This window comes from Taeniopygia guttata, chromosome 28, assembly GCF_048771995.1.
Source record: "Taeniopygia guttata chromosome 28, bTaeGut7.mat, whole genome shotgun sequence".
Lineage (NCBI taxonomy): Eukaryota > Metazoa > Chordata > Aves > Passeriformes > Estrildidae > Taeniopygia > Taeniopygia guttata.
This window is the reverse complement of record NC_133053.1, coordinates 2,426,415-2,436,280: the sequence shown is the minus strand read 5'-3', so window position 1 is coordinate 2,436,280 and position 9,866 is coordinate 2,426,415. Positions and strand designations below refer to the sequence as shown.

Sequence of the window (9,866 nt, the reverse complement as noted above, 5' to 3'; positions counted from 1 at the left end):
AGGGCAGCAAAAGTTCAGGTTGGGTCTGGGTTACATCCTGTGCCATTCAGAATTTCAGGAGGTGGCCATGAAAAGGAGTGGAAGGGAATTCTGCTTTCTGATCACCAATTTTATTGTGCATGGAGAACCGGAAAGTGAATTTTTTCAGAATTTGGTAAATCAATCAGGAATATCAGTACTTTTTGCTTTTATAAAGTTCTGCTCCACTTATCCAGGCCTCACATTATAAGAGGTGAGCATACTCTGAGATTAGAGGCTACTACCTGGTGTAGATCAAACTGAAAAGAATCAGGCAAAGTACAACTGAGTCAAAGAGGACTTTGTGCCCTTTATTACCTTCTGGACAAGCATGGCTGATGCCCCATCATCAGAACAAACTGCAACAAAATAGGAGAAAAACATGGTTCTGGTCCACAAGATCCAAATTCCAAAGGAAAACAAAGCTATGGAGAGTCACATTTTACAGGCATAATTAGAGCAAACACTTGGAAAAATAAAGTCAGCAGAAAGTGATTTGTCAACCAGTTACAGTTTTAATAAAAAAAGTTATAGTCCAGTCATAAGCTCAATTGTTCAAATGAAAATGAGTAGTGGAACTGAAATTTGAACAAGACGATTCTGTTTCAACATCAAGTTTTTTGGGTGACAAACAGAGTCAGAATACACCTGTCCACACCCATGGATGCCAAAAAATGGGTGTGTGGTTGTTGCCAAACACCACCAGACATTCGATTTCCTGAGGCATATCTTCTGTGATGTCACAGCAGCTGCAGCCTGGGGGGAGTTTAGCTGATTTTTGGCTAATTGTACACCCAGGTGTATCTATGTACAGACTACAAGGATTCAGTGAGGACAGTGACTGAAATTCCTTCTCACTCTTTGTGGACACTCCTGGACTCTCCCACCAGTGGAGAATTTTGCACACAGTGTATTATCACATCACATCTGCAGACATAGATATTTAGAGTTTGATGCTGTTAGCACCTCTCAGGAGTACTAAATTCAACCTAAAACACCCTAAAAGTTGTGTAAAGAAAATACTGATAACCGTCATCATTTTCCTGGAAAAAAAAAAACCTCACCAAAACCTAAAATAACTATGTACACCCATGCCAATTGTAGCTTCTCAGAAAAAAAAAAAAAATGAAATGGCATGTAAAAAAAATAACACCTTTAAGAATAACATTGCAAACTGTTATTCCTTCTGCCAGGAAGATACAGTAATAGCTGCTTACAAACAGAAAAGACTGAGAAAGAAAACATCTCTCCTTAGGGCAAATGAAGTTAAACAATTCTAGCAAACCATAGCAAAAAGGGGAAGTATTTGCCCTAAATTAACACAAAAGGCAAGCTGGAAGAAAGATGGCAACTGTATTTTTGTCGGCCTCTTACACAGCAGCTTCCAGGTAGAGTTTGGAGTATGTTACTATTATCTGGAAAAATAATCATAAGCACCCAATCTTCCTACCAAATTACATTACCTCTAGAAGTGTTTTGGTCTTTGAATCCCTAATCTAAGGCTTCATGCCTACATATGACAACTGGGAGCATGTTTGATGAACAGAAATTTGAAAAAGCAAATATTGGTCAGTTGGCAGAGGGTTTCCAGGCTCTGGGGTGTCCCAAGGTTGGAATTTTTTCATCTGCATTTTGACTGACTGAAGCCAGCAATGCTGCTTCCAGAGACTCTCCCACAGGCATTTACTGCTGTCATCTCTTGCTCTCAGTTAACTTAAGTCTTTAACAAATCCCTATTTTTGTTTCCACACCTTTCACTTGAAGCTGTTCTCTCAGATTAATTCCTTTGAAACCATGCAAAAAAAAAAAGCTAACCGTATTTTTTGACTTCAGATAATTTCAACTCATATTCTTCAATTTTTTTTAAGTTAACAGAGCTATGAATGAGTTAAGGCACCCAAATGCCCAGAAAAAAAAATAAATACCTTGGGCTAAATACAATGAAGTGTTCAGCAGTCATTTAATTGCACAATCATCTCCCTAATTTGTAGCATAATGCTGCCAATGTCTTTAGGGATGCTAAAATACAAATACTAGAATCTCTGTGACTGTAATGGACAAGGCATCAACACGACATTCCCAAGGTTCATTCTGGATTCCTGGCTCCTCAATGTAACTGCTACTCCTAATGTCATTTAGCATTTAGCAGCAAGATCAGCATGTTCTAAGAATGAAATAAATATTCACACAATCAATACTAATGGTTCAAAAGCTCAAACACATTATTGAAATCAATAAATTTCCAATCTTTCTTCTGTCAATCCAAGATTGCAGAAACGAGACCCTTGGCAACAACATTCACAGCTCTCAGGACCACAGAAGCTTCTGCAAATGAATTCTAGGCCTGAAGGTTTGTCATCTGTGGTGCCTGTGAGGTGTTTTACTGTGTTCGGAGCTGGTAGTCTGTAAAGGGGAAAAAAAACCAACAAAAACCCAATTTTAGTTATTTGTGTCATTCAAAGGAGTAAAGAGAGAGGTAAGCTGGGATAAAGTGATAAAATGCATTCTTATATTAATATATATTAATACAGGAATGTGCAAATATCAATAAACTCTGAGAGGGGGGAATAGCCTTCAACTGAAGGAGGGATAATAGGAATAAATTCTTTCCTGTGTGGGGGTGAGGCCCTGGCACAGGGTGCCCAGAGCAGCTGTGGCTGCCCCTGGATCCCTGGCAGTGCCCAAGGCCAGGCTGGACAGGGCTTGGAGCAGCCTGGGACAGCGGAAGGTGTCCCTGCCATGGCAGGGGTGGAACAAGATGAGCTTTAAGGTCCCTTCCCACCCAAACCAGTCTGGGATTCAACAATTCTATAAAATAAACTCCAATCTTTGCTTAGAATGGCCATGAGAAGCAAGGCAATTGTGAGCAGTCATGCTTAAATGCCAGAAAAAAGATTACTTAGAAAAACAGAAACAAAAAAAAGTGAAAAACAAACTAACTAAAAAAAAAGCTCCAAAATGACAACAATACTACCACAGCAACAACAAAACCAACAAAATCAAACCCCACCACTTTTGCTTGCTAAAAATCTAGTATTTTGTACTAGACAGTGTCTTATACATTTTAAAGCTGGCAGAATGATATGTGTGAGCATACTGCTAATGATGTCTTTGTTTTTAAATTTAAAAAATCCCATCTCAATTAGAAAATATTTGAACAGCATTACCACTCTACCCCATTGGGTCTTTCATTACTACACCAAAAAGAGAACTGGAAAAGAAATAGCGTAGCTTAATTTACTGTGTATCTAAACCAGACAGTTCATACTCAAAAATAGGAGCTTCAGTTTGCAGGTTGATTGTGGAGAAACAAAATATTCCCTCCCTCTCACCTCCATTCTGGGTGATGTACCGGACCCAGGGCAAGGCCTGGTAGCCACTCTTCTCAATTATCTTTAAGTAACGAACCTGGAAAGAAAGATCTGTAAGATATAAAGCTTCCCATGCTGACAAAGCAGCATTTAGCAAAAAACCTGACCCTTTATGGGTAAAAGTCTCTCTTGTGGATAAAATGAACAGGAATCATCAAGATGAGAAACACCCCGTGTGTTATAGGGCAGCGTTTACCAGAATTTCTGTTTTCAATCACTGACCTGGATTCCTGAAGTGGTGAAATAGGGAATCTCAAACTTTACACTGATGGGAGGTTTTCCTTCCTTGTCTTCAGCTTCAACACTTGGTAGTCCAAAGTGAGCTCTCATCAGGTATTCTTTTCCACCCTATCCAAAAGGGACAATTTTTTTTTCTTGAAACAAAAAAAATAATAAAAAACTTGCAATGATACAAGTAGCTTTCTTAACATCAAACTGCTGAACTCCACTATGTATTCCAGCTCTTCTCCAGGGCCTCAAAGTGACATGTATTTTTATTTTAAAAGTCCTCTTTTTTTAAAAAAAAAAAAAGGAGATCCAGCCTGAGGCATAATTGATTTTTTTTCCAGCCTCATAAATTCAGATTAAATAGTGACACACAGCTGCACTATCACACCATTAGCACCGGACAGAGTTCATGCTCATGGAACCACCCAAGAAAGAGAGCCTGACCAAACTCTAACAGCTGCTGCTAAAGCCAGGCCAAGGATTACACCACCCAGAGACATCACTCAAAAATTTGCTCTCTGCCTGGGTTCTGAAAAAATATCCAAGTGAAACAAATATAAACTACATCTATTAGCAAGTTCCAATCTTTCAGCCATGGAAAAAGAGGAAGAGGCCACTGCTACTTGTCTGATACCGAGAGGATTTGCTTTAGGCAGAGTCTAAACATGAAGGAAATATTAGTGTTAAGTAATTATTACACTCTTTGGTGGTAAGAGTAAGAAATAACACTTACTGGAAAAGATTTAATGGACCAGACAATTTCACTGTTCTCTGGAACCCATTTGACACTTCCAACAGTGGTTTTAAACTTTGGCGAATCTGCATCATTTGGAACTGGGATGTGAATCTCCACATTGTTGGCAGTTGATCTACGCTTAAATTGACTCTTTGCCTAAAGAAGAAAAACAATAAAGCAGAAAAGCAGGGTCTAAGTATTTCCATGATGCTGGTGAACTCAGAGGGCTGTGAGACACACAGCTCCTTCCATCCCAACTTATATCCTGAGAACCAGAACTGAGATCATAACTGACAAATGAAGTCTTCAAAGGTATCTAAGTCCCACAGAAATCCTGAATATTTGCACAAAAATGCATATACTGCTCATCAAGCTTTGAAAACAAACACAAGACTAAAATAAGCCATTATTTAAGGATGTCTGACCTTGATCATGTACTCGATGCGGCTGTGGGAATGTTTCTCAATCACAGACTCAATCCAGATCAGGGGCTTTACCTGGTGGTAAAAAAACACATCACAGCTCTGAGTTTTACTCTGACAGAGTCACTAAAATGTTGCTTTCCCTTAAAACTACACTCAATATGTGAACCACACAGAAAATGCCACCTGGGGTGTTCAAAATGACAGAATTGTGGTTTTTAAGAAATAATTATACAAATGAGCAAGCACTGATTGACCAATGAGCAAATGTACAAGAATTATAGACTTAAAAATGTATGTCTCAGATTAATGCGTAATAACAAACACTTGCACTGGAAAATATTTGATAGTTTTACATCCTAGGGACTGAACTATTTCTTTGCTATAGACCTTTTCTAGATTGAATTTTTTGACTTTTCTGAAACAGAGGCCACCTTTGTCACCATGGCTGGCATACTCCAATAAAACATAGTGCCATAAATATTGCTGTTAACAAGCACAATGAATTGTTATACTGACATTATGTAGGTAGATTAAAAACATAGTATTCCAAAAACACTTTCAACAGCAATTGAAAATATAGAGACTTATTGCTAAGTAAAGTCTAAACCTTCTTCTTCCTCCAGGAGTGAGCACCAAGTTTTGCTATTAACAGTTGACTCGAAAATCCATGTGCTACCCATGTTTTAAGAAAAAGAAAGAAGGGAGAGCTATTGTGGCTACAATTGAAACCATTCTCATTTTAAAAAGGCAAACATCCAGACTCACGTGGGTATTGAGGCGATATGACATGAGCTCAAACTCTCCATCAGGTGGAATGAAGGAGATTGTCCTGTCGTTTTCGAAGCGAGAGAGACGAACACACTGGTGGAACTTCACATCTTCCAGTTCCACTGATTTACTTTTCCCACCTAGCAGGAAACACACAGGTCACACAAAGCATGGCCCAAGTCTCACCACAGCACAGCTGCTGCCTGCTGACATTCCTTCCTTTTAGCCAACTTTCTAGGATCAGGGCAGTGACCATCCCCCTGTGCTGGGCACTGCTGAGGTGCCTCCAATCCTGCCATCAGTTTTTTGGATTCCTCACAAGGAAAACATTGAGGGGTTGAAGTGTGTCCAGAAAAGGAAACGGAGCAGAGGAAGGGGCTGGAGCATAAGGAGCAGCTGAGGGAGCTGGGGGGACTCAGCCTGGAGAAAAGAAGGTTCAGGGGGAGCCTTCTCACTCTCCACAACTCCCTGACAGGAGGATGGAGCCACATGGGGTCAGGCTGTGCTCCCAGGCAACACAGGATGGGACAAGAGGAAATGGCCTCAAGTTGTGCCACTGGAGGTTTAGGTTATATTCTGGGAAAATTTCTTCACTGAAAGGACGGTCATGCATTGACACAGGCTGCCCAGGGCACTGGTGGGGTCACCAGCCCTGGCAGTGTTCAAGAGGCCTGTGGATGTGGCACCTGGGGACGTGGCTCAGTGGTGAACACGGTGGTGCTGCTCAGCAGTTGGACCTCTTGGTTTTAGAGGGCTTTTCCAGCCTCCATGATTCTGTGATTACCATGCTACCCAGGCATCCCCAAACTCCAGAGAGCATCTGTGATCATTGCCATGCTAGTGCAACACTCACGGCCTGTGTTATCAAAGAGAACTTTGTCATTCAACCCAAGGCGCAGCTCTGGCATTCCTGAGAGGAAAACTCTCATTTTAATGGATCCAACTATCTCACTCCGTAACACGTTCCCGTTGGCACTGACCTGGACAAAGATAAGAGGGAGGTAAGACATCTCTGATGTGGTATGTTGTGACATCAAGAAACACTCCCACCCTATCCCTATGCCCTGGGTTTTCTTGGATGTGTTTCTTATCAGGAATTAATCCAGTAGAGTGAATTAAATCAGGGATGTGAGGTGGCACAGACAGAGGATCAAAGGACATATCCAAAAATCAGCAATACACACAATTAAAGCATTATTTGTACTGGATTTCCTTAATGATTATGTTACTTAATTATTATTACATTACTTAATTAATGATTACATGCGAACTTAATGATTACATTGCTTTGAGTGTCACAGCACACCATCCACAATCAGACTTTTTATTGCAGGTTCTCATACAAAAAGCCCTTTTTAACACTTTCTACTACAATTCTTACATAAAAGTTGAAGTCCAAGGTACCCACCAAAAGGTTAACAGACTCTATGACATCCAGGAACACCTCATTTTTCCTGTATTTTATCCCTTCTGATCTCCATGAAACAGCATTTGTAACAGTGGCAGGTGGGCGTGGGGCTCCAGTTTCAAGTTTGTGGCCTTCCTGAGTGATGTACCTTCACAACCAGAAAAATGGCGTGGAAAAAAAAGATAAAATTAATATTTTTGATAATTAGAACACACAGAAACATTTGTTTGCCTATGGAAAAAGGCTCAAAACATTCCAAGGGCTTTGTCACTGTTGAGTGATACTTACTCTTGTAAAATTTTACTATCAGTGGTTTGTGGATAACCAAAATCCATAAGCTCATCTAACAACTCATAAATAATAACAAAATTATCCCTAATGCTCTCTTCTTCCAACTCCTTGAAATATTCAGAAAAAACCTGAAATGCAACAAGAGGAGGGGGAGGGAGAAGAAGGACATTAACTGAGGCAGCACAACACAAGCAGAAGGTATTTCTGCATCTAAAATAATAATTTTGTAAAATTCCAACCCCATACTTCCAAAACAGCATTCTGCTCAGATCAGCCCCAGGAAACCCACCATAATTAAATAGGGAATCATAGAAGAAACTATTATGAAAAATATCTATTCTGGAGAAAATATTTTTCTCAACAGATGAAGCAAGCACAGGATCTGTGTGAGGCACCACAACACATGCACCAGTTGACAATCTCCTCCAGGTGCTCAGGTCTTGTGTAACTACTTAGAGCACTGTGCCCCCATCCTCTGCCTACAGAGCTACAAAATATCAGTGCCCTTATTAGTGGTTAAGAAGATAGTTCTACAAAATAATCAAATATAAAGTAAAAATGGTATTGTTGAAGTTCTTAAAAAATGTGAAAGCTCTATGTCCTTCTATTTAGGCAGAACATAAAGGTTACTTCTGAAATATACTCACCTGAACTACTTTATATAAAAATGAAAACACCAGTGATACACAAGCATTTTTCTTAGAAGTTGCAACAACTGATAAAGAATGTTCAGGAATGTGCATTTAAAAAAACGTTTACTAAATGCAGTTTAAAAAGCCTAATTTAAGGCACTTAAGAGTTGCCTGGAAGAATTATGCATTAACTACTTAACAGCACCTATGATCTAAAGAGATACGAAGCTAAACATTCAGGAAATCATTAATTAGAGTAAAATTAAAACACTTTTCTGGACCTTATGCTGCTGGTATATATGACACTATGTAAAGCACAAAAAAACCCCTTATTTAATATAACCAACTTTACTGAATATAGCCTCTTTATACCACTTCATTCATACTCCAACTTCCATTCTGACATTAAAAAAAACCACACCAGCAACCCTTGGCATGTCAGCACATCTGCAGCACAAAGGATACGATACAGGTTGTTATGTTTAATCCACATGAAACGAACTCCTCCATGTGCTAGGATAGGAGAAAGCGTCCCCTCTTCTTCCTTTTCCATAAGGATTGGCATAAAATGTTCCACCTCTGACATGTCCACATCTCCGCGATAATTCCGACAGATCAAAACCTGTACGGAAAGCAACCAAATCCTTCTTTCTTCTCTTCCATAAGGAGTTACCATGCAAGCCACACAAATGCTTGAAAAACATCTCTAAAATAATCCAGGTTCCCCCGAGCCTCTCTGCATTTTTAAGTGCAAATCACAATGCCGAAACACTTGCAAACACCAACATTTAATTGCAAAGTCATGTGTTAATATTTTCCAGACCTCTCTTACTGCTCAGGCTCTAAGAATGGTTTTAGGATAGGAAAATGCAGCTAGGATATCAGCAGATCATAGGAAAAGGGTTTTAAAATCATGGGGATTTAGGGTTAAAAGGAAAATTAAGCTTAGTAGGCCCTGAAAAAATTAAATACCCTAGGTACATGAAGACTTGTACCTTGCTAGAACTGCACCTGTGTAGCTAGTACATGATAAATGATATAATTGTTAGATGTGATGATTGCTTAGTAATTAAATATAATTACTGTTTAATCTTAAGAATAATAATGAGAGACTGTGGTCAGGGGCCTAAGGAAGATGACGAGAAACTCATGTCAATGTATACAATAGAACAATATAAGTTTAATAAGTTCCCATCCCCATTGTCAGTTTTCCATTCCCAGATTTCTACTCCAAGTTTTCCATTCCCATTCTCATGCCCACTCCCAGATTTCCATTCCTGATTTTCCATTCCCAGTTTCCCATTCCCAGATCCCATTCCAATCCCCATTCCCAGTTCCAGTTTTCCACCCCCAATTTCCAATCCCCATTCCCATCCCCAGTTTTTATGTAAGTTATATAACGATAATAATATAAAACACGTTCAGCTCGAGAGCCATGTCGGAGTCAGATTTGGGTCTGTACCCCTGATTCCCAAAGCTCTCAATAAAAGCAGCACCTGCATATAATCATATCCCGTGATGATGTGTGTTCCTGAACGCCAACACAGAGATTAATCACCCCGGGGATGCCGCCTCACCCAACATCTCTACCGGCGAGGGGCTGCCCACAACTCCCCTGTCCCCGTTTACCAGCGAGGGGCTGCAGGCCACAACTCCCCGTCCCCGCTGGGCTAAGCGGGGGCCGGCAGCCCGGGGAGCGGAACGCGGCCCCGCAGCCGCCCCAAGGCAGCGGAACCCGCCGGGCCTCACCTTCCCCTTCAGGTCCAGCACATAGACGGCGCTGGCCGACATCGCCCCGGCCGGGCCCGTCCCGCCCGCCGCTGCCGCTTCCGCTTCCGCGGGAAGTGACGCGCACGCGGCGGAAGGACACCGCGGCAGCGCCGTTAAATAGTCCCGCCGTGCCGGTCCTCCGCGCTGAGCGGGGCACGGACACACGCCGAGCGCCTAATTCGGGTTAAGAACATCCCGGTTTGGGAGTTCCGACATCGT

General features: G+C 41.0%; 1 protein-coding gene across 1 annotated transcript; it reads right to left on the bottom strand.

Annotated features, from left to right (window-relative positions):
* Positions 1-308: 308 nt before the first annotated feature.
* AP1M1 (adaptor related protein complex 1 subunit mu 1) lies at positions 309-9,774 on the bottom strand. Its single transcript, XM_004174582.5, has 12 exons — positions 9,627-9,774; positions 8,343-8,499; positions 7,893-7,960; positions 7,243-7,373; positions 6,955-7,102; positions 6,400-6,526; positions 5,544-5,686; positions 4,779-4,850; positions 4,351-4,509; positions 3,612-3,737; positions 3,351-3,426; positions 309-2,421 (listed from the first exon to the last, which is right to left on the bottom strand). Exons 1-12 carry the CDS (start codon positions 9,666-9,668, stop codon positions 2,399-2,401), a joined length of 1,272 nt encoding a protein of 423 aa, XP_004174630.1. The 5' UTR covers positions 9,669-9,774; the 3' UTR covers positions 309-2,398.
* Between the last annotated feature and the right edge of the window lie 92 nt (positions 9,775-9,866).

What these genes read in the sequence shown, in the direction of transcription:
- AP1M1 (XM_004174582.5), bottom strand. Translation starts at nt 9,668, where the DNA reads ATGTCGGCCAGCGCCGTCTATGTGCTGGACCTGAAGGGGAAG. An exon ending in TCTCTTTGATAACACAGGCC is followed by an intron (nt 5,687 to 6,399) that starts GTGAGTGTTGCA and finishes GTTTCCTGCTAG; the next exon opens with GTGGGAAAAGTAAATCAGTG. An exon ending in GTACATCACCCAGAATGGAG is followed by an intron (nt 2,422 to 3,350) that starts GTGAGAGGGAGG and finishes TCCCCTTTACAG; the next exon opens with ACTACCAGCTCCGAACACAG.